At 36.9% G+C, this 24962-nt stretch overlaps 1 protein-coding gene across 37 annotated transcripts in view; it reads left to right on the top strand.

The window, feature by feature from the left end:
* KMT2C (lysine methyltransferase 2C) overlaps positions 1 to 24962 on the top strand; it is a 298808-nt gene that overhangs the window by 213246 nt on the left and 60600 nt on the right. For 28 of the 37 annotated variants that reach the window (XR_012433087.1, XR_012433088.1, XR_012433089.1 and 25 more), the window contains 6 exons: positions 7012 to 7140; positions 9131 to 9250; positions 10330 to 10460; positions 20331 to 20508; positions 23771 to 23875; positions 24210 to 24257. Coding sequence is in view for 34 of the 37 variants with exons in the window: in XM_074036399.1 (XP_073892500.1) it covers positions 7012 to 7140; positions 9131 to 9250; positions 10330 to 10460; positions 20331 to 20508; positions 23771 to 23875; positions 24210 to 24257 (711 nt within the window). In the remaining 3 variants the exon portion in view is untranslated. The remainder of the gene's footprint in view (positions 1 to 7011; positions 7141 to 9130; positions 9251 to 10329; positions 10461 to 20330; positions 20509 to 23770; positions 23876 to 24209; positions 24258 to 24962) is intronic. The other 9 variants (XM_065541108.1, XM_065541110.1, XM_065541102.1 and 6 more) reach the window with 2 other exon arrangements.

The following is a 24962-nucleotide window of genomic DNA, read 5'->3' as shown; positions in this document are numbered from 1 at the left end:
GGACTTATGTATGTACATACACACATCACAATTTCTTCATCCATTCATCTGTCCTTGAATGGATAAGTAAATTGTCCATTAGGACACTTAGTTTGTTTCCATATCTTGGCTATTGTAAGTAATGCTGCCATGAATGTGGGAGTGCAGATGTCTCTCTCGGGTGCTGATTCTTTACCTTTGAATATATGCCCAGCAGAGGCATTGCTGCATCTTATGGTAGTTACATTTTTTTAAAGGAACCTCTATACTGTTTTCAATAATGGCTATACTAATTTACATTCCTATCAGCCGTGTACAAAGGTTTCGTTTTCTACACATCCTTACCAACACTTTTGTCTCTGCCTTTTTGATGATAGTCATTCTAAGAGACATGAGATAATATCTATTGTGGTTTTAATTTTCATTTTCCTGATGATTATGGTGTTGAGCATCTTTTCATACACCATTTGACCATTTGTGTGACTTTGGAAAAATGGCTATTCAGGTCCCTTGTTTATTTTAAAATCCAGTTATTTGGGGGTTTTTTGCTACTGAGTTGTGTGAGTTCCTCATATGTTTTGGATTTTAACACCTTATCAGATGTGTGGTTTGCCAATATTTTCCCCTAATCTCTGTGCTACCTTTTTACCCTGTTTTTGTTTTTGCTATACAGAAGCTTATTTGCTTGATGTAGTCCCACTTGCTTGTTTTTGCTTTTGCTGCCTGAACTTTTGGTGTGATATCCAAAAAATCATTGTCAAGGAGGATATCAAGGAGTTTTTCTCCTATATTTCCTTGTAGGAGCTTTATGACTTCAAGTCTTAGGTATTTAATCCATTTCGAGTTGCTTTTTGTGTATGATGTGTAAGATAGGCATCAGGTCCAGTTTCATTCTTTTGCATATAGATATCTAGTTTTCTTACCACTACTTATTGAGGAGACCATCTTTTCCCTGTTGTATCTTATTGGACTTGTCAAAAATTAGCTTGTAATATATGCTTGGGTTTATTTCTGGGCTCTGTATTCGGTTCCATTGATCCATGTGTCTGTTTTTATGCCAGTACCATACTGTCTTGATAACTATCACTTTGTAATATAACTTGAAATCAGGTAGTGTGATACCTTCTACTTTTTCTTTCTCAAGATTCTTTTGGCTATTCAGGGTCTTTTATGATTTAATACAAATTTGTGTTTTTTATTTTTGTGAAAAATGCCTTTGGAAATTTGCATTGAAGCTGTAGATCACTTTGGATGGTATGGACATTTTAACAATATTATTCCAGTCCACAAACATGGGGATATCTTTATATTTATTTGTGTCTTCAGTTTTTTTCTTTTTTTTGAGACAGAGTCACGCTCTGTTGCCCAGGCAGGAGTGCAGTGGCGCGATCTCAGCTCACTGCAACCTCCACCTCCTCCTGGGCTCAAGCAGTTCTGCTGCCTCAGCCCCCCAAGTAGCTGGGATTACAGGTGCCTGCCACCACACCTGGCCAATTTTTGTATTGTCAGTAGAGACAGGGTTTCGCCATGTGGCCAGGCTGCTCTTGAACTCCTGATCTCAGGTGATCTACTCACCTTGGCCTCCCAAAGTGCTGGGATTACAGGCGTGAGCCACCACGCCCGGCTCTGTGTCTTCAGTTTCTTTTGTCAATATTTTATAATGTTTAGTATATAAACCTTTTACTTCCTTCATTAAATTTGTTCCTAAGTGTTTTATTCTTTTTGGTGTTATTTTAAGTGGAAATGTTTTCTTGATTTTTTTTCAGATCATTATTGGTATAAAGAAATGCATGTGATTTTTGTATATTGATTTTGTATCCTGCTACTTGACTTGAATTCATTTATTTTAGTAATTGGGGAATTTTTAGGGGTTTCTACATACAGGATCATGTCATCTGCACACAGGGATAATTTTGCCCCTTTTTTTCTGCTTGGATGCTTTTTATTTCCTTTTCTTATGTGATTGTTCTGGCTAGGACTATGTTGAATATAAGTGTTAAGATTAGGTATCCTTGCCTTGTCCCAAATGTTGAAGAAAAGCTTTCATTCTTTCCCTGTTACAGGTTTGTTTTTGAATAGGCAATAGCTATAAGAAATACAAAGGTCTTAAAAAGAGTGAACAATGTTAAGTTAGTCTACCTTTCTCGGCCATCCCTTCCTTGGAAAGAACCAGTGGTTTTCTTATAACTTTCCAGAGATTAGTCATCTAGATACAAGTATGCATATATGGAAGAATTTCTCATGTTTGGGTGATATGGTCTTTTCCTTTTTTTTCCTTTTTTTTTTTTTTTTTTTTGAGACACAGTCTCGCTCTGTCGCCCAGACTGGAGTGCAGTGGTGCAATCTTGGCTCACTGCAACTTCTGCCTCCCGGGTTCATGCCATTCTCCTGCCTCAGCCTCCTGAGTAGCTGGGACTACAGGCGCCCGCCACCTCACCCGGCTGTTTTTGTATTTTTAATAGAGACGGGTTTTCACCATGTTAGCCAGGGTGGTCTCAATCTTCTGACCTCATGACCCACCCGCCTCAGCCTCCCAAAGTGCTGTGCTGAAATTGCAGGCATGAGCCACCGCGCCTGGCCTATATGGTCTTTTTCTTTATTGCGGCCTGTGGGAATCAGAAGGCCCTTGTGAATATGTTGGTTAGAAGAGACTTTAGCCTTCAGTGATACCACTTGTGTTAGGGCACTGTATGTGCTACTTTATGCCATTTGTCTCAACATGTATGCTTACTGGTGTCACTATGAACCTCATCAATAAAAGTGCTCTCTTGGGTTTTACTGTTCTTGTGTGCATTGTTTCAGTTGATAGGTGGTCTTTGTATTAGATCCAGTGCTATCCTTGGCCACAAACCATTACATATGATTAATTTAGGGATTTCTTCTTCATCATCTTGGAGATCATCTTGTGTTCTCTCCTGTGTTACATGTGTTTTCTGCAGTTTCATTAATTTCTGTTATTTCTTCCGTCAATTTGGGTGGAACGTATCTTCCATAGCTCCCTGACAGAGAAGGTGTGGAAGGTAAGTTTTGGGCATTATATACTTCTGAAAATGGCTTTATTTTACCTTCCTACCTGACTGATCTTTTCCAGGTTGGAAATACGTTTTCATTTATCATTTTTAGTCCATTGATCCACTGCCTTTTAGTTTCTAGTATATGAAGAACTCGATTCTTTCTATGTGACCTGTGTTTTCTTAGGAGCTCTTAGGATTTTAGGAAATTCTTTGTCCTCAGTGTTCTAAAATTTCATGAGGATAACGTCTGTTTTTGTCTATTTTGGATTTTTTTTTTTTTTTTTGAGACGGAGTCTCGCTCTGTCGCCCAGGCTGGAGTGCAGTGGCGCGATCTCGGCTCACTGCAAGCTCCGCCTCCCGGGTTCACGCCATTCTCCTGCCTCAGCCTCCCGAGTAGCTGGGACTACAGGCGCCCACAACCGCGCCCGGCTAATTTTTTGTATTTTTAGTAGAGACGGGGTTTCACTGTGGTCTCGATCTCCTGACCTTGTGATCCGCCCGCCTCGGCCTCCCAAAGTGCTGGGATTACAGGCGTGAGCCACCGCGCCCGGCCCCTATTTTGGATTTTTAAAATCTGTTTTGTTAGACACTGAGTGGTCTCTTTCAGTCTGCCATCTTACATCCTTCAGTGGCAGGAGATGTTCTTGAACTATATTATTGACAACAATTCCCTCTCTTTTTCTAGAATTCTGCTTTTCAGATGTGAAACGTACTCAATTTTTCTCTGCTTCTTTCCAATTCATGTCCTTATTTTATCTTCCTCTACTGAGTTTTGTTTTTATTTCTGTTGTTTCAATTATTTCATGAGCTTTCTTTCCTTCCTTTGAATGTTTCTTTTGTAGCATCCTATTCTTGCCTCATGGGTATCTTATCTTATCCCTCAGAGGATTTTAATCTTTTTAAAAATTTTTTTCTTCCTACTTAGTCTATTAATTCCAAATTGTCTTTTGTGTTTTCAGGTCTCTGTCAGGGGTGTTGCAGATCTTCAGGCTTCTATGGCCCACATTAAAAGAATTGTCTTGGGCCACACATAAAATACACTGATGATAGCTGATGAGCTTTTTTTAAAAAAAAACAAACAAAACAAAAAAAAACAGAACTTATAAAAAGTTTCATAATGTTGTATGAAAGTTTATGAACTTGCAGTGGGCTACATTTTAAGCATCTTGGGCTGCAGGTTGGACAAACTTGTTACAGACCATCATCAGATAATCTTTATTGTACCTGCATGATGAAAAGTGAATAACTAAAGATGGAGGCTGGATAGATACTATTTTTATTTTTTAAAAAAGGAATTAAGTAGTTGATTGGAAAGCTTTGAGTATGTGGTGGTGCTTGTCAATTTGTAAGTTTAGTGGGGTGATTTGTGCTGACCATTTGGGGAACCCTCTGGTTTCAGTATCTTTAGATGCTCTTCTTGAACTGATCAGGTTCCCCACAACAGTCTTTTCAAACCTCATACTTGGAGGCTGGAGATCTGGCTGCTAACTTTCTGAGAATTTAGTGGGGAAACATGGGGTACGGCAGCAGGAGCAGGATGGGGTTGTCCACATTTAGTATGCCCACATTTAGTATAGTTTCTTCATCCTATTTTCAGTCTTTATCCCATTGTTGCGTTTAAGGTCACCCAGGAATCCTGCATCCCATGAATGAGAGTAGCAGCTTCTCGGTGTGTAAACCTAGGAAGCAGGTGTAGGGAGTATGACTTCTGTAGGTAATTAAATAAAGCTCTTGTTGCTTCGGTTTTCTCCCACTTATTTCCAAAGGTAGCCAGTTTTCCTAGTTTCTCAGCCTTCTGAGGATTGTTATAAACTGCATTCTTTTTTTCAGTTCTTTCTGCCTTCAACTGAGAATTTAACTTTGTTGTTTTTCTCCTTTCCTATAGTCTTTTTTTTTTTTTTTTTTTTTTTTAAAAGGAGATTGGGTCTTTCTCTGTTGCCCAGGCTGGAATGCAGTGGTGTGATCATAACTCACTGTAGCCTCAGCCTCCTGGCTCAAGCAATTCTCTTCTCCCACCTCAGCCTCCCAAATAGCTGGGATTGCAGGCATGCCACCATGCCCCTGCTTGATTTTATCTTTTAAAAATGGATTATTTTAGTGTGTTTTTAGTAGAGTTTCAGGAGAATGAAATTTTAATATATGAATTTAGCCTGCCACCTTCACCCCAAATTCCCTGTCATTAACTTTTAGGTGGGTTTATTTGGAAGTAAACAATTGGTATTGTTATCTTTGGTGGTTGCTGTGTTTCAGTAATTTCCTTTTTTCTTTTCTCTTTCTTTCTTTCGTTCTTTCTTTCTGAAACGGAATTTTGCTCTTGTTGCTCAGGCTGGAGTGCAATGGCATAATCTCAGCTCACTGAAACCTCCACCTCCCGGGTTCAAGCAATTCTCCTGCCTCAGTCTCCTGAGTAGCTGGGATTACAGGCGTGTACCACAACGCCCGGATAATTTTGTATTTTTGGTAGAGACTCACCATGTTGGTCAGGCTGGTCTGGAACTCCTGACCTCAAGTGATCCACCTGCCTTGGCCCCCCCAAAGTGCTGGGATTATGGGCATGAGCCACCCTGCCTGGCCTATAAACTTTTCTTTTCATGGCTTAGTCATAAGTTCATAGCCATTATCAGATTGTTGTGGAATTGGCTTCAAATATAATAAAAAACAACAGACGCATACCCTGTTCATGCCATTACAGAAATATGTTATCTCTAATACTGAGAATATTGAAGGAGTTAACAACTTGATTTTAAAATGTATTTGATAAACATGTCTTTTTCCTGTAATACAATGTAAAGCATATATAACTTGGAAAAGTTTGATTACATAGTGTTAAAATAGCATTCTCTAAAATAGCATTCTCTAAGCATTCCATTTACCACATTCAGTGAAGTATTTGTTGAACATGTATTAGGTATCCTGCTAACAATACATCTGTTACTAAGAAAATCTGTGTACCTGTTCTCAAGGAGAATACAGTCCAGCAGGGACACAGATTTTAAAGAACCAATTAAAATGAAGCATGACATTCATATATAGGAACATACACTGTTTGACATAACCTTATCTAAATATCAGGAATTCTTCAATACAGTGAAGTTTAGAATAAATCATGAAAGATAAATTAGGTAGAAGGCAGAAATTGGGGAAGACAGTGGAAGAAAGAGCTTGATACATCCAAAGAACTGAATATAGTTCACTGGTGGGAGTGAGATGAAGCTGGAAAGTTTACAAAAGGCTGTTGTAATGGGCCTTGCAATTTGAAGTTTATTTTGAGGGCATTGGGAAGACATGAAAGGATTTTAAGCAGAAAATTGATACATATTTATAGAAAGATCATTTATGCAGTAATTTAAAGAACTAATTGGAGAGAGGTAAGCTTTGAGGTGGGGAACTAGATAGCAGCATGTTGTATTAATAGTGAGTCATCTGAGGTTGGACTAAGATGGTGATAGAGAGTGATAAAATGCATTTCAGAGGTATTGAGGAGTCTTGGTTGTGGGAGGAAAGAGATTAGGAATGATTATGGTGGTCTTCCAGGCCTTTGTCTTCTCCAGGTTACATGTCCATGCCTTTTAATGATGATAGGTAACATGGGAAAAAGGAGAAAGTTTATTTTAAATCAGTAGTTCATTTTGGATATACAGTTTTCAGTAACTAGGTAGTATTCAATTATAGCTGTGGTTGAAGCTCAGAAGAGAGTTCTGGTCTAGAGACCTGGACCTGAAGACATAATTAAAGAAGTGAATTTGTTAAGTGCAAATGGATTGCACTTAACAGAACTCTTTCTGAGTTCTGTGTTCCCCTTCTCTGATTATTATGTTTTATTTCATGGGAACACTGCACTAAGCAGCACAATTTCTGCAACCATTTGGGGCTTCTGTCTGCTTTCATACTTTCCCTACCAACAGGGATGTGTAATTAAAATGGCTCAGTAACAACCCTGCTTTGTATTCCCCATTATGTAGGGATTATGTATTTGATAGGTTTTTCCAATTTTGTGTATACATTTACTTTTTTCCAGAAGGAGAACTTATGGATTGTGATGGAAAATCAGAATCTAGTCCTGAGCGGGAAGCTGTGGATGATGAAACTAAGGGAGTAGAAGGAACAGATGGTGTCAAAAAGAGAAAAAGGAAACCATACAGACCAGGTATAGTGTCTGAGGTAGACATTTCAATATCATCAATACTTGGTTAATTTAAGAAAAATACAATACTGAAGACTTCAATTAAAATGAACTATTCAGGATTAAGAACTGTCTAAACAAAAATATGTGCATATAAATTAAAGAACTAAACTATTTGAATACGATTTTTTAGCTTAAGAGTTCTTTATTTTGAATATGTGAATACTTCACAATGAATTATTATTGAATACCTTATCCCAAATGTTAACCATTTTATTAAATGCTTTACTAGATTGGCTTTTGTTCATACTTGGACTTTGAAGGCCATTTTATGTAGTTCCTCTGGATGTGTACTTCTGTAATGCTTTTAGTTTTCAGTATTCACTTTCTAATATCTTTTTTTGAAAAAACTGATTTCAGTGTTTATGTAGGAGTGCCAGTAAGTATACAACGTGAAAGGGAACAAGAGAGTTATTATGCCTCCTAGAATTTATAGTCCAGTTAAAACTATGACGGATTAAACACTCTTATTTCTTATCTGCCTCAGGAGTGGAGAGAAAAGTGGTCTTGCTTGTCGATTTTATTTGCCTTATTGGAAAAAATTATTGAAATTGTCACAATACAGAAGTTGTAGGCTTTTATGTATTTATTTAAAAAAATTTTTTTCCCGCTTTTCACAGGTATTGAGTAGGCTTTCCTTAGGCAGTTTATTAATGTCTGTTTACCAATGAGGTTTTAAATTGGATTGGTACAATCTTTATGCTTCTGATTGCTTACATTTTATTGGTAAGAGTGACCTAAATCCCTTTTGCTATGTAAGGAAGAACTTTCTTACTTCATTTGTATTCTGTGAGACCTTGAAAGATAACGTCTTTTAAATAGGTCACATCTATAATAAGGACCTAAGATTAGTTGCATCTAAATCATTTTATGAAAATGATTTCATTTCTTCCTAATCATGAGGCTTATAAGTGCACTTTAAATTTTAGACATTGCAGATTTCTTCCAGGAACTTGTATTTACTGTTTTTTTTTTCTTTTCCTCTGCCTCACATGGAAGTCAGCCCTCTAATTGAGGGGCCCATTAGGTCACGGAGTATATTGCTCGACAGCGATATCATTTCACAAAAGCTTATAGTGTTGACTGTGTACCAGACCTCTATTCTAAGCAATTCACTTATGTTATTTGTCCATTTAACATATGTATGAGAAACTGCTTTGCCTTACCCCCATTTTTAACCAGTGAAAGAACTGAGGCATTGAGAAGTATTTAGTGAGTGAGTAGAATTACATAGTCTGACTCCAGATTCCATGCTCTTAACCTCAGGGCTCTATGTATCCCATGTATAAATACCCTCATACCTTGGAATACTGGACACCATCCCCCTGAAATCATATCAGTCAAAGAATGTTTCTGTCATCTAGCCGGTTAGTATACAAATACAGTCATCCATCACTTAAGTTCAGAGAAATACATCATTAGGCGTTTTCATCCTTGTGTGAACATCACAGAGTGCCCTTCCACAAACCTAGATGGTATAGCTTACTACACACTTAGGCTGCATGGTACCCTAAATCCATTTTACAAAATAAAGTCATTATAATCTTATGGGACCACTGTCTTAACATGCAGGCCTTTGTTGACCAACATCATCATGCAGTGCATGACTGTAATTTGATGTATGAGGTACTAATATTTGTCAAATAGATAAACCAGCATAATTTAGTGTTTGAGATTTACACCGATACTGTTTAGAAGAGGAAGTGCACACAGGTCTTTTTATATTCTGTTTGATAAGTGATAACAGTGGCTTTGCCTTTTTCTTTCTTTTTTCTTTTTTTTTTGCTTATTTTTAACTTCTATTTTACCTAAAAATCAGATTATTGATTTAGATTAGCACAGATTTAATTTTGGAAAATGCCTTACTATTCAAGATAAAGCAGTTTTATCCTATGTACTGTGGAAATGTAGGGAGAAATTATTTATCAGTTTACCCAATTTCTTTTTTGGATAGGTATTGGTGGATTTATGGTGCGGCAAAGAAGTCGAACTGGGCAAGGGAAAACCAAAAGATCTGTGATCAGGAAAGATTCCTCAGGCTCTATTTCTGAGCAGTTACCTTGCAGAGATGATGGTATAGTACTGACTTAAAACTTTTTTTTTTTTTTTAATGTAACCCCTTGGTCTTGATACTTCTGTTGGAAAGAGCTTCCTAAAATGTTACAGTCAATAAGAGCCTTATTGCCTCTTATTGTTACTCAATAAAAGCCTTACTACCTTTTATTGATGAAAGGATTTGAGTGCGTATAGAGTTTGAGGTCATTGGATTTCAGCAAATTTTGGAGAGCTTTTACTTTTTTGCTTACTTCTGTGGTTCCTTATTTACCTTAATTTTTGTTTTTCATGGATTCCTTATGTTCTGGCTAGGTTACGGTGCATTTAAAAAGATGGTTGTAAAAAATGTTTGTCTGTTTCTAGTTTTCAGAAGAGTCAGTTCACTTATGTAGTCTGGTGGTAGAGTGCTCATACTGATTTTCAGAGGGATGTACCGTTTGCCCTGCCATCACGAAGCATCTGAGAATATCATTTGATTGTTTGTCAAATTTAAGCTGTGTTCTTGTTTCTTTGCTAGTTTCATCGTCCCCAAATTTATTTCTGTTTCTGATTTCAAGAATGAGTGTTCATTGCATATTTATTGGCATATTCATAGTCATGTTTTCACAATGTGTATATCCTACAAATAATTAATTTGTAATAAATTTCTGAGCTTGGAATTGCTGTATTAAAGGACACACTTTTTCTTTAAGGTTTTTGTTGAGTATTCTCAATCCACCCTACAAAAAAATTGTACCCACTGAATTTGCCTTAATAGTTTGTAAGTTGCCATTTCCTCATACTCATGAGCTTTGGGTATTTATTATTATTATTATCTTTTTACTCTTTAACAAAATGTGTTTAAATAAATAAATAAGCTTTTGCTTTGTAAAGAAATCTGTTATTAAGAAAATGGGAAACATGCTAATACTAAATAAGGCATGAAATGAAAATTTTTTGGCACTTAAAAGTAATAAACTTGATTTGAGATTTTTTGTTGAAAAAGCTTGTTTGTTTATATGAAACTGTGTGTACATTGGTAAGGTATAAAATTACCTTCAGTGGGTTTGTCTAGAAATTTTAAATGCCACATATGTGTAAATGTGACTGTTGTTTCAGGCTGGAGTGAGCAGTTACCAGATACTTTAGTTGATGAATCTGTTTCTGTTACTGAAAGTACTGAAAAAATAAAGAAGAGATACCGAAAAAGGAAAAATAAGCTTGAAGAAACGTTCCCTGCCTATTTACAAGTAATATTTTGCTTTACATTATTTTACATGGTTTGTTAATTGAGGAAATAGAATGTATTGAGTTATAAAACATAGGTTTGTTGTTTTTGTTAATGTTTTACTTGTTTTGTTTTCATTTAGTCATCATAAATGCCATTTTTACCTTCCAGGGGTCTGTAAAAATTAAATTTACTTTTTTGTGCGCTTTGATACTTGCCATAAATTGCTTTTTTAATCCCAGTTGTTCACTTCTAAGTATTCTATAAGATGTAACAAGGAGACTTTGGGGTAGGAAAAACTCAATCTTCAAGCCATTTATAGCTATGTATACCCCACACCCAAGTTCTGTTGAAATTTCCTTTGCCAATACAAGTTACAGTAGTTATATTCATTGATTTAAGATAGGTTTTTCAGTCAAAGTTATAGCTTTAATAATCGTTAACCACTTTTAGAGGCCTGGTGAACCAAAGATTTAAACAGTATTCTTTTTGTTTTCCAAAATACACATCAGAAAAATATCTTTCAGTATGAAGAAATTATGTTTGATAGATGTAGACTCCAAAAAAGTTTTTTTCTAGTTCATCTTGTAAACATTAAGTCAGAGTTTAAGGCCATGCGATACAATGGAAATAGCTCAATATTAGAAATGGTACTGAGATTAAACATCTGGCTCTGCATCTAACTAATTGTAAATTCCTAAGCATGTTATTCATCCTTCCTGGTCTCTATTTCTTCATGTGTTAAAATTGAACTGGAACAGACTATCATTGAGAGTCCGTCCTAATTTCAGTGTAGAAAACTATTCATCTGATCTGTTCCTCCTAAGAAACTATGGCTTACATAGATAACTGTTCATTGCCTGAGTTGTATTTATTTTTTACATTAATTTTCCAGTTAGCTATTACTAGTTTAATTGGTTTTAAAATACACTGCCTTTCAACTAACATACAACTTCCTCAATTTTCTTTTTCAGTAGCTACTAACATCTTAATGGCAGTGTTGATGTTAGAGTTTAGCCTAGAAAGTCAGAGGGTTTAAATACCATTCCACTACCAGTTAGCTGTGTGATTTTGTTCTATTTAACATCTCTGTCTCGGTTTCCTCATTTGTGACATAATGGTGCCTCTCAGAAATGCTCAGAGGTTCAGTAAGAGTATGTATGTAAAGTGTCTAACCAGTGCCTTACCTTTTGTATATCCTTTATAGATATTTTTCCCCTCAATCTCTTATATCCTAGCTTTGTACCTTTGTTTTTTTAAACAATCATTTAATTGGTCAGGAAAAAAATCCATTTATAGTTTGGTTTACCTTTTTTTTTATTTTTCATCTTTTTTTTTTAATTGAACAACATTGTGCCTCATAAATTTTTTTTAATTTTTTAAAATTTTCTTCCTTACATTTGTTTATTTATTTATTTAGTTTTATTATACTTTAAGTTCTAGGGTACATGTGCACAATGTGCAGGTTTGTTACATATGTATACATGTGCCATGTTGGTGTGCTGCACCCATCAACTCATCATTTACATTAGGTATATCTCCTAATGCTATCCCTCCCCCATTCCCCCTCCCCCTCCCCCCTCCCCACAATAGGACCTGGTGTGTGATGTTCCCCTTCCTGTGTCCAAGTGATCTCATTGTTCAATTCCCACCTATGAGTGAGAACATGCGGTATTTGGTTTTCTGTTCTTGTGACAGTTTGCTGAGAATGATGGTTTCCAGCTGCATCCATGTCCCTACAAAGGACACAAACTCATCCCTTTTTATGGCTCCATAGTATTCCATGATGTATATGTGCCACATTTTCTTAATCCAGTCTGTCACTGATGGACATTTGGGTTGATCCCAAGTCTTTGCTATTGTGAATAGTGCTGCAATAAACATACGTGTGCATGTGTCTTTATAGCAGCATGACTTGTAATCCTTTGGGTATATCCCCAGTAATGGGATGGCTGGGTCAAATGGTATTTCTAGTTCTAGATCCTTGAGGAATCGCCACACTGTTTTCCACAATGGTTGAACTAGTTTACTGTCCCACCAACAGTGTAAAAGTGTTCCTATTTTTCCACATCCTCTCCAGCACCTGATGTTTCCTGATTTTTTAATGATTGCCATTCTAACTGGTGTGAGATGTTATCTCATTGTGGTTTTGATTTGCATTTCTCTGATGGCAAGTGATGATGAGCATTTTTTCATGTGTCTGTTGGCTGTATGAATGTCTTCTTTTGAGAAATGTCTGTTCATATCCTTTGCCCACTTTTTGATGGGGTTGTTTTTTTCTTGTAAATTTGATTGAGTTCTTTATAGGTTCTGGATATCAGCCCTTTGTCAGATGAGTAGATTGCAAAATTTTCTCCCATTCTGTAGGTTGCCTGTTGACTCTGATGGTAGTTTCTTTTGCTGTGCAGAAGCTCTTTCGTTTAATTAGATCCCATTTGTCAGTTTTGGCTTTTGTTGCTGTTGCTTTTGGTGTTTTAGATATGAAGTCCTTGCCCATGCCTATATCCTGATGGTATTACCTAGGTTTTCTTCTAGGGTTTTTGTGGTTTTAGGTCTAACATTTAAGTCTTTAATCCGTCTTGAATTAATTTTCATATAAGGAGTAAGGAAAGGATCCAGTTTCAGCTTTCTAATTAATGGCTAGCCAATTTTCCCAGCACCAGTTATTAAATAGGGAATCCTTTCCCCATTTCTTGTTTGTGTCAGGTTTGTCAAAGATCAGATGGCTGTAGATATGTGGTATTATTTCTGAGGGCTCTGTTCTGTTCCATTGGTCTATATCTCTGTTTTGGTACCAGTACCGTGCTGTTTTGGTTACTGTAGCCTCGTAGTATAGTTTGATGTCAGGTAGCGTGATACCTCCAGCTTTGTTCTTTTGGCTTAGGATTGTCTTGGCAATGTGGGGTCTTTTTTGGTTCCATATGAACTTTAAAGCAGTTTTTTCCAATTCTGTGAAGAAAGTCATTGGTAGCTTAATGGGGATGGCATTGAATCTATAAATTACCTTGGGCAGTATGGCCATTTTCACAATATTAATTCTTCCTATCCATGAGCATGGTATGGTCTTCCATTTGTTTGTGTCCCCTTTTATTTCACTGAGCAGTGGTTTGTAGTTCTCCTTGAAGAGGTCCTTTACATCCCTTGTAAGTTGGATTCTTAGGTATTTTATTCTCTTTGAAGCTATTGTGAATGGGAGTTCGTTCATGATTTGGCTCTCTGTCTGTTACTGGTGTATAAGAATGCTTGTGATTTTTGCACATTGATTTTGTATCCTGAGACTTTGCTGAAGTTGCTTATCAGCTTAAGGAGATTTTGGGCTGAGACAATGGGGTTTTCTGAATATACAATCATGTCATCTGCAAACAGGGACAATTTGACTTCTTCTTTTCCTGACTGAATACCGTTTATTTCTTTCTCTTGCCTGATTGCCCTAGCCAGAACTTCCAACACTATGTTGAATAGGAGTGGTGAGAGAGGGCATCCCTGTCTTGTGCCAGTTTTCAAAGGGAATGCTTCCAGTTTTTGGCCATTCAGTATGATACTGGCTGTGGATTTGTCATAAATAGCTCTTATTATTTTGAGATACGTTCCATCAATACCAAATTTATTGAGAGTTTTTAGCATGAAGGGCTGTTGAATTTTGTCAAAAGCCTTTTCTGCATCTATTGAGATAATCATGTGGTTTTTGTCTTTGGTTCTGTTTATATGCTGGATTATGTTTATTAATTTGTGTATGTTGAACCAGCCTTGCATCCCAGGGATGAAGCCCACTTGATCATGGTGGATAAGCTTTTTGATGTGCTGCTGGATTCAGTTTGCCAGTATATTGTTAAGGATTTTTGCATCGATGTTCATCAGGGATTTTGTTCTAAAGTTCTCTTTTTTTGTTGTGTCTCTGTCAGGCTTTGGTATCAGGATGATGTTGGCCTCATAAAATGAGTTAGAGAGAATTCCCTCTTTTTCTATTGCTTGGAATAGTTTCAGAAGGACTGGTGCCAACTCCTCCTTGTACCTCTGGTAGAATTCGGCTGTGAATCCGTCTGGCCCTGGACTTTTTTTGGTTGATAGGCTATTAATTATTGCCTCAATTTCAGAGCCTGCTATTGGTCTATTCAGGGATTCATTTTCTTCCTGGTTTAGTCTTGGGAGAGTGTTTAAGTGTCCAGGAAATTATCCATTTCTTCTAGGTTTTCTAGTTTATTTGCATAGAGGTGTTTATAGTAATCTCTCATGGTAGTTTGTATTTCTGTGGCGTCAGTGGTGATATCCCCTTTATCATTTTTTATTGCATCTATTTGATTCTTCTCTCTTTTCTTCTTTATTAGTCTTGCTAGTGGTCTATCAATTTTGTTGATCTTTTCCAAAAACCAGCTCCTGGATTCATTGATTTTTTTGGAGGGTTTTTTGTGTCTCTATCTCCTTCAGTTCTGCTCTGATCTTAGTTATTTCTTGCCTTCTGCTAGCTTTTCAGTGTGTTTGCTCTTCCTTCTCTAATTCTTTTAATTGTGATGTTACGGTGTCAATTTTAGATCTTTCCTGCTTTCTCTTGTGGGCATTTAGTGCTATAAATTTCCCTCTACACACTGCTTTAAATGTGTCCCAGAGATTCTGGTATGTTGTATCTTTGTTCTCATTGGTTTCAAAGAACATCTTTATTTCTGCCTTCATTTCGTTGTGTACGCAGTAGTCATTCAGGAGCAGGTTGTTCAGTTTCCATGTAGTTGAGCGGTTTTGATTGAATTTCTTAGTCCTGAGTTCTAGTTTGATTGCCCTGTGGTCTGAGAGAGAGTTTGTTACAATTTCTGTTCTTTTACATTTGCTGAGGAGTGCTTTACTTCCAATTACGTGGTCAAGTTTGGAATAAGTGCAATGTGGTGCTGAGAAGAATGTATACTCTGTTGATTTTGGGTGGAGAGTTCTGTAGATGTCTATTAGGTCCGCTTGTTGCAGAGTTGAGTTTAATTCCTGGATGTCTTTGTTGACTTTCTGTCTTGTTGATCTGTCTAATGTTGACAGTGGGGTGTTAAAGTCTCCCATTATTATTGTATAGGTGTGTAAGTCTCTTTGTACGTCTCTAAGGACTTACTTTATGAATCTGAGATCTCCTGTATTGGGTGCATATATATTTAGGATAGTTAGCTCTTCCTGATGAATTGATCCCTTTACCATTATGTAATGGCTTTCTTTGTCTCTTTTGATCTTTGATCTGTTTTATCAGAGACTAGGATTGCAACCACTGCTTTTTTTGTTTTCCATTTGCTTGGTAGATCGTCTTCCATGCCTTTATTTTGAGCCTATGTGTGTCTCTGCATGTGAGATGGGTCTCCTGAATACAGCAAACTGATGGGTCTTGACTCTTTATCCAATTTGCCAGACTGTGTCTTTTAATTGGACCATTCAGTCCATTTACACTTAGGGTTAATATTGTTATGTGTGAACTTGATCCTGTCATTATGATATTAGCTGGTTATTTTGCTCATTAGTTGATGCAGTTTCTTCCTAGCATCAATGGACTTTACATTTTGACGTGTTTTTGCAACGGCTGGTACCTGTTGTTCCTTTCCATGTTTAGTGCTTCCTTCAGGATCTCTTGTAGGGCAGGCCTGGTGGTGACAAAATCTCTAAGCGTTTGCTTGTGTGTAAAGGATTTTATTTCTCCTTCACTTATGAAACTTAGTTTGGCTGGATATGAAATTCTGGGTTGAAAATTCTTTTCTTTAAGAATGTTGAATATTGGCCCCCACTTCTTCTGGCTTATAGAGTTTCTGCCGAGAGATCTGCTGTTAGTCTGATGGGCTTCCCTTTGTGGGTAACCCGACCTTTCTCTCTGGCTGCCCTTAACATTTTTTCCTTCATTTCAACTTTGGTGAATCTGACAATTATGTGTCTTGGAGTTGCTCTTCTCGAGGAGTATCTTTGTGGCATTCTCTGTATTTCCTGAATGTGAATGTTGGCCTGCCTTACTAGGTTGGGGAAGTTCTCCTGGATGATATCCTGCAGAGTGTTTTCCAACTTGGTTCCATTTTCCCCGTCACTTTCAGGCACACCAATCAGACGTAGATTTGGTTTTTTCACATAATCCCATATTTCTTGGAGGCTTTGTTCATTTCTTCTTACTCTTTTTTCTCTGCACTTCTCCTCACTTCATTTCATTCATTTCATCTTCAATCGCTGATACTCTTTCTTCCAGTTGATCGAGTTGGTTACTGAAGCTTGTACATTTGTCACGTAGTTCTCATGTTATGGTTTTCATCTCCATCAGTTCTTTTAAGGACTTCTCTACATTGGTTATTCTAGTTAGCCATTCATCAAATCTTTTTTCAAAGTTTTTAGTTTCTTTGCGCTGGTTACATAGTTCCTCGTTCAGCTCTGAGAAGTTTGATCGACTGAAGCCTTCTTCTCTCAACTCGTCCAAGTCATTCTCCGTCCAGCTTTGTTCTGTTGCTGGCGATGAGCTGTGTTCCTTTGGAGGGGGAGATGCGCTCTGATTTTTTGAATTTCCAGCTTTTCTGGACTGCTTTTTCCCCATCTTTGTGGTTTTATCTGCCTTTGGTCTTTGATGATGGTGACGTACTGATGGGGTTTTGGTGTGGGTATCCTTTCTGTTTGTTAGTTTTCCTTCTAACAGTCAGGACCCTCAGCTATAGATCTGTTGGAGTTTGCTTGAAGTCGACTCCAGACCCTGTTTTCCTGGGTATCGGCAGTGGAGGCTGCAGAAGATAGAATATTGCTGAACAACAAGTGTTGCTGTCTGATTCTTGCTCTGGAAACTTCATCTCAGGGGTGTACCCAGCTGTGTGAGGTGTGAGGTGTCGGTCTGCACCTAGTGGGGGATGTCTCCCAGTTAGGCTACTTAGGGGTCAGGGACCCACTTGAGCAGGCATTCTGTCCATTCTCAGATCTCAACCTCTGTGCTGGGAGATCCACTGCTCTCTTCAAAGCTGTCAGACAGGGACATTTATCTCTGTTGAGCTTTCTGCTGCTTTTTGTTTAGACTCCACCCTGTCCCCAGAGGTGGAGTCTACAGAGGCAGGCAGGCCTTCTTGAGCTGTGGTGGGCTCCACCCAATTCGAGCTTCCAGGGGGCTTTGTTTACCTACTTAAGCCTCAGCAATGGTGGGCGCCCCTCCCCCAGCCTCACTGCCACCTCGCAGTTAGATCTCAGACTGCTGTGCTAGCAATGAGGGAGGCTCCATGGGTGTGGGACCCTCTGGGCCAGGTGTGGGATATAATCTGGTGTGCCATTTGCTAAGACCCTTGGTAAAGCACAGTATTAGGGTAGGAGTTACCTGATTTTCCAGTTGTTGTTTGTCTCAATTTCCTTTGGCTTGGAAAAGGAATTCCCTTCCTCCTTGCGCTTCCCAGGTGAGGTGATGCCTCACCCTGCTTCAGCTCTTGGTGGTCGGGCTGCACCCTTGGACCAGCACCAACTGTTCGACACGCTCCAGTGAGATAAACCTGGTACCTCAGTTGAAAATGCAGAAATCGGCCGGGCGCGGTGGCTCAAGCCTGTAATCCCAGCACTTTGGGAGGCCGAGACGGGCGGATCACGAGGTCAGGAGATCGAGACCATCCTGGCTAACACGGTGAAACCCCGTCTCTACTAAAAAATACCAAAAAAAAAAAAAAAAAAAAAAAAAAAAGAAAATGCAGAAATCACTTGTCTTCTGTGTCGCTCACGCTGGGAGCTGGAGTCTGGAGCTGTTCCTATTCGGCCATCTTGGGCACATCCCCCATTTTTTTTTCATGTTTGTTGTTGTTTTCTCCTGGGATTCCCTTTACCTTCCTTCTTAATAGTCCTTTCTAGGAATATTGTGATGGCAACCTGCCTTTCCTCCTATTGATCCTTGTGTAAAGTATAATATAAATTTAAGAAACTTTCTTTAGGTGTTTATGCAAGTATGAAAACTGGCCATTTAATACTTTGGCAAAGAGTCTTTAAAATTATTAGGTCTAATTTCCCAATTATTGCTGTGATCTTAGTCTCCTGGGCTGTCTTGATTCCCCTGTTGCACATCAGTAACTTTCAGCACGTGTGTGTGTGTGTTTATGTGTGATATGAGGGAAGTCTTTTTAATGGTACTGTTTTCTTGGACATTTAGAGACCATGTGCATGGAGCCACCTCTTTATGTTATCTACAGGGAATGGAAAACCCACTAAATTAATAAGGGTGATACAGTTTTTGATAAACACTAGTAAAGTCATGAGTCATTAGACAAAATTCTTGCTGATCATGATCTAAGATTTCTCAAATTTATACTGAAGGCATTAAATGATTTTCTAAACTTCTAAAATGCTTTCTGCTGTTCAACCTTTTTTCTAATGATAAAAGCATTGCTTACTATAAGAAATGAATCCTCTTCTACCTGCTGCTCTAGTTTTGTGGATTTTTAGGTTTTTCAAAGTGAGACAACTTTTTCATTTAAAATGTGAAAATTTCAAATCAGATATATCATTACCTCTACCAGACTTCACATACTCCCAATCTCTTTTCTCATAAGGTAGTGTTGTTAATAATTTGGCATTTATCCTTCAGAAACTTTTTTATAATTTATTTTTTCAAACTTATACTAGTCTTGATTTGAATTTTGTAATTTTTTTTTTTTTTTTTTTTTTTTTGAGACAAGTCTCACTCTGTCACTCAGGCTGGAATGCAGTCGTGTGATCTCACCTCACTGCAACCTCTGCCTTCTGGGTTCAAGTGATTTTCGTGCCTCAGCCTTCCAGGTAGCTGTGATTACGGCATGTTGGCACATACCTGGCTAATTTTTGTGTTTTGTGTAGGGCCAGAGTTTTGCCATGTTGCCCAGGCTGGTCTCTAACTCCTGGGCCTAAGTGATCCACCCACCTCAGCCTCCCAAAATGCTGGGATTATAGGCGTGAGCTACTGCGCCCGACCTGTATTTTATAATTTACTGTATATATAATTCAACTTGCTTTCTTTTAGTAACGTATTTTAGGGCTTTTCTTTGATAACATAGAGCTATATACTGTTTAAAAATTATTGTATTTTGTAATATGAGTGTCTATAAGTTGGATAGTTATTTGCCTGTTGACAGACATTAAGGCCATTTTTACTTCTTGACATTACAAAATATGCTACAGTGAACTTTTTTGTGCATGTTTGGCAAGAGTGTGTTAAATGTTGATAACTATTGCAAAATTGTCCTCTATGAAGGATCCTTTTTCCAGATAGACCACATCATAGGAAATAGACTAAAGCAGAACTCCTGGGTTGAAGCAGGGTAAAGGGGTGGACCTGTGCTTCCCTTTTGTCTTCGGTATTGATTTTTGAGAAATTTTGGAGAGATCTTGGCGTTGCAAGGAACCCAGCTTAAAAATATTTTGAAATGGAAAAATGTTAATATGTGTAAATAAATAGAAAACCACAAGCCTTTAGTAGCTGTAAATATTGCACACATAGTATGGCTAAACTGACTCTAAAACCCTCTTTCAGACTGATAGTGTAAGTAGTCTTATAGTGTAAGTGTGATTATATGTATCAGTAGATTACAAATCTACCTGAAGTAAATATTAAAGCTGTAGATCAAAGTCTTATGCTGTCCTCTGCAGGTAATCTCTAAAAATTAATAATATTCATGAAGCTATTCTGCAGTTTTTAGAAATCTTTGGCATAATTATGTGGTTTTATTTCCATAATTTTTTCTCTAGTAAAACTACCAAAAATATCTTATTTTTAAAATAAGGAGTATAAAATAATTGACAGCGTATTTCTATGGTGTTTTTATACTTCTGTATTCAGTTTCTGTATTGTTAAAATGTAAACCTTTTCTGTTATTTCTGCTTCCTTGTCAAAAACCATGACAGAATAATCTATTGTCCTTTTAGAATTTGTAACTAACCATTTCTCTATGTGCTTATCTTCATCTAGGAAGCTTTCTTTGGAAAAGATCTTCTAGATACAAGTAGACAAAGCAAGATAAGTTTAGATAATCTATCAGAAGATGCAGCTCAGCTTTCATATAAAACAAACATGAACGCAGGTTTCTTGGATCCTTCGTTGGATCCACTAAGTTCATCCTCGGCTCCAGCAAAATCTGGAACTCACGGTATGTAGAATCATTCACGGATACTTTATTTATATCACATGACATACGTCTCCCTTTCAGTTAAATCTTTTTGAAATGTTTTTGTTTGGCCTCATATGCCTTTTAAAAATCAACTGTATTGAAGTATAACTTACATTTAATAAATGGAACTATTTTAAGTGTACAGGTGTATAAGATGTAGCAAATTAATTTACCTGTGTAGCTAGTACCAACATCAAGAGTTGTGAAAGAAAACCTTTGGTTTACACTTTGCTGAGGGCAATGTGAGGGGTTATAATTTGGCCAACAGTGACTTTTTTTTACTAAAAATCTAAGATAGATTTTTGTTAATCATACAGCTGAAATTCAAAACAGAGAAACCAAAATGGATGTGGGGGTAGTTAGGAACTTGCTGGCATACTGTTTTAGTACAGTGAAGTCTGTTGACCTAGGTCATGGTTTCTTACTACTGACAGATTGAGCCAATAATTCTTTGTTGTGGGAGGGAGGCTTTCTGGTGTATTGAAGGATGTTTAACAGCATCTTTGGCCTCATGATGATCAAAAATATCTCCAGATATTGCCAAATATCTTTTGGTGAGCAAAATCGCCCCCGGTTGAGAATCATTATCCTAAATGCAGTACCTATAGGAACTATTAACAATCAGAAAGGTATGAGAACTTGATATATTTACAGGGTTACAGCAATGTCAGCAAGGCTCTAGGAGTTTAACTCATTGGGTAGGTAAGTGTTGTGATCAGTGTTTCTCCCACTTCTTGGATTTTTATGGCACTGTCAATTGTAAATCATTGTTCTTCTGGTAAGCTTCCTTTTTTACCATTGATTGCATTTGTTACTCAGTTAATTTTATAAACTCATTTTGAAAAACAATTTTAAAGCAATCTTCCACTGAAGAATGACTTTTGTTGTTAAGTAGTTAATGCTTCATTAACTTGGCATTATCCTGAATTGAAATACTGACATTTTTGATTTTGACTTTTTGAAATAATTGGAAGCAATCTTACCCTCTGTTGGACACATGCTTGTCCAGTCTGCCTCACTGTTTGTAGTGAGGTCATGCTTCTTGTTTGTTCAGTTTTAGATATTTTTTAACTCATACTTTAATTCTGTCATTTTAAGTATTGACCTGCTCTTGTCCTTGTCAATATGTTGTTAAAATAATGTATAATGAAAGACCTGTGGGTCCTTCAAAGGATATTTTACGATAAAGTATATCTTGTAACTATCATAACTAGTCACTTGAAGACTTAAATAGGAGCTCTTTGCAGTTGAGTTTTAAAAGGAGAATGATTAAAATTGGACAGAGAACATATAGGAAAGTTATTGATATAAGTTATTTTTTTCTTAATTTGATTATTTTTTTCCACAAAACTACTGAAGAGAGAACAGTTTTACAATAAGGCCAAAACTTGGAGGACAGAAAAATACACCCATTTCAAAACCTAGGTTAATTGTTCTTTGCAGTTGAACCACTCTTTTCACTTTATAATGGAAAATTAATGACTAAAGCCTTTTTTAAAACATGTCACTCATTATAGCCTGTTATATCAATTTTAATGATTTATTCAGATATAAAATCCTTTAGGTAGGAGCAAACTTGTAAAACAGTCTTTAAAAAATTAGTTATAATTTGTATAGTAGTGTTCCATTACTTTAAAACAAAAAACTGCTATATGACCCCTAAAAAAATTACCCAGAATTTTTTTCTTTCAACCGGAGTGTTATCTAGAAAATGCATTATTGAAATAATTTTCTCTAAAAAGTTCCTGGATATTTGGGCACACAAAACTTAATGTGATATATTATGTATGAATTACATTTTGGAAACTATATAATGGAACCACGACTGTTTGACAGAAATATTTGACCTGGAATATTACATTTATGCCCTCCTCCCCCTTTTAAGTAAAAATAAACTTGAGATGGGTTAAAAATTTCAGTTTCTCTTTACTGAATGACTAATATAATTATTAAAGCAAGCCTAAACAAGAGTTGCAATAGTTTCTTGGTTAAGCGCCAAACCCTTAGAATCCTCCTTGACTTTTCTTTCCCTTTTGTTCATCCACGTGTTTGTCTCTGCCTTCAAAATACATCCCAAAGCCAACCACTTGTCTCAGCTTTCCTTAGAACCCTAGTGCTGTCATCACCTCACCTCTCAGACTGCACCAGTGCCCTTTTCTGATCTTGCCAGCCCTCCCCAATTCCCACCCCACATCTGCTCTACATGGAGCAGCCAGTATGTTCCCTTTAAAATATTAGTCATCTCCTATCTTTCAACCTCCCAACACCTTCTCATTACACTTCAGAATAAAACCCAGTCTTCCCCATGATCTCTAAGATCTTACACAGTCTTGCCCTAGCTGCCTCTTCTATCCCTACCACAGTTTTTCTGTTACCGCTCTGGCCTCTCTTGTTGGCAAACCCGGCTTGCCCCAGGGGCTTTATGTCTGCTTTGCCTTAGTTTGGAGGGTTATCTCCATCTTTGTGCATATAACTTACTCCCTCATTTAGTTTTCTGCTCAGTCATCTAAAGGTCTTCACAGATCACTCTGTCTAATGCAACATCCCCACGGCTTATTTTTAATCCTTTTTCCTTGTTTTTTCTTTAAATAGCACTTATAGCTATGTCATTTATTTACTAACTCCCTCCGAGAAAGTAAGCCCTCTGAGGGCGTGCACTTTGTTTCAGTCATTGCCCAGTGGGCAGTGGCTCATATGTGATCCATAGACACAGTTCTGTGGGTAGTGAAATACTTTTTTAAATAAATGAGTGAATGAGTAATCATTATGAACAGCAAAGCTGGAAGTACTAACTAGATGGTACCTGGCTTGCACTCCCTGTGGAATTTCTGAAGAGTGAGAGATTTGTCTTTCGTATTTTAACTTTTCCTACTGTGTTTTAATTTCTCAATGTCGCTTTTAGACATGCCACTTTCTTAAGCAAAATGTTTTTTTTTTTGCTTTGTTTCTTACAGCAAAGCAAGTTGCTTTGTTTCTTACTCTGTTTCACTTTTATTGCCTACAGGTCTTGAAATTTTGTCTCAATATACATTAGTCACAAGACAAAATAGTCTGAATTTTTAGTAAAGTTTTGTAATTCAAAATGTTTCCTTTGCTATGAAAAACTTTTACTGTAAAATTAAGAGTCTCAGGTTTTTATTCTAGCACTTGCCTCAGTATCTGCTGTACTCTAGGTTTTTAGCAAATGGCTTAATATCTGAGAAAATACTGAAATTTAAAAAAACATATTTACTATATTTAGGTCCTGCTGATGACCCATTAGCTGATATTTCTGAAGTTTTAAACACAGATGATGACATTCTTGGAATAATTTCAGATGATCTAGCAAAATCAGTTGATCATTCAGGTATATATGAATGCTGTTTGCCCTTTCTCTGGTTTCTGATGTGAGTGAGAGGTGTATGGTGTGTGGAACAAGTTTAGCCTTTTGTGTGTTTCCCAGTAACTTTGTTTTTGTTTTTGGCTTTGTTAAAGAACTCAGCATTTTATTTGATCTACCTCAGCTTTCCTGCTTTAGGAGGGGATATAGCAAGTTAATTTCTGTTGTCTTTCTAATTGCATCACATTTAAGGCACGTTGCCTTAAAGTCTTGCTGTATCTTGTTTCTTCTTTTGTTTGCATTTTCCCTCACTTCCCGCTCCTGTGGTAATCATCCATTTTATTTGGTTTGGGTCTTATAGGTCTTGATTTATGCACTTTCCAGGTTGAGAGCTCACCTTTTCCATTTGGTAAGAAACTGAGCAATGGATGACGGCTGACTAGAAGTAGTCTTCTTTTTTTATAGTGATTTCAGCTGAAACAACCTGTAGGTGCATGCTGTTTATCAGTAGTGCTAATGTGTCACTAATCCATACTTTGCTTTTCCCTTTTTGTGTGTGGCTAAAGCATAGCTGTACTGTACTTTGGGTGACTTTGTCAATAGTTTTTCTTTTAATGAATAATTTTTTGTTAATATGTGATTTATAGTATTACCTAAATGTTGTAGAGCTAGTTCCTAATATAAGATCAAATAAGAACAGACTAAATTTTTACTTTTTAATAGTAATAATATTGAGAAAGCATGAAAAAAATGTAGACGATAAACCATTTTTACATGTGACTCTCAACAATGTGAGCTACAGCATGTTATAGTTTTGTAAATGTAATGTACATAATCAGAATGTGCCTACAGAATATTTTAAAAATATTACCTATGATTGAAGTTATTTACAAAGGACAATATTAAACACTGAGAATTTTAGGACTTTTCATTTATTTATACGAAACGTATTCCTTTTTACATACTGTGCATAATTGAACTGTACATTTGATACCACTGTTTTCCAAATTAAAGCAATTATTTGTATATAGATTTCTTACAAACTCCTATCTTAATGAAGCTTTTTTTTTTCTTTCTTTTTTTTTTTTTGGCAGAAGTTGGCAAGTTAAAATCA

Source organism: Macaca fascicularis, chromosome 3 (assembly GCF_037993035.2).
Source record: "Macaca fascicularis isolate 582-1 chromosome 3, T2T-MFA8v1.1".
Lineage (NCBI taxonomy): Eukaryota > Metazoa > Chordata > Mammalia > Primates > Cercopithecidae > Macaca > Macaca fascicularis.
The sequence above is the reverse complement of the archived record's forward strand: the minus strand, read 5'-3'. Positions and strand labels throughout refer to the sequence as shown.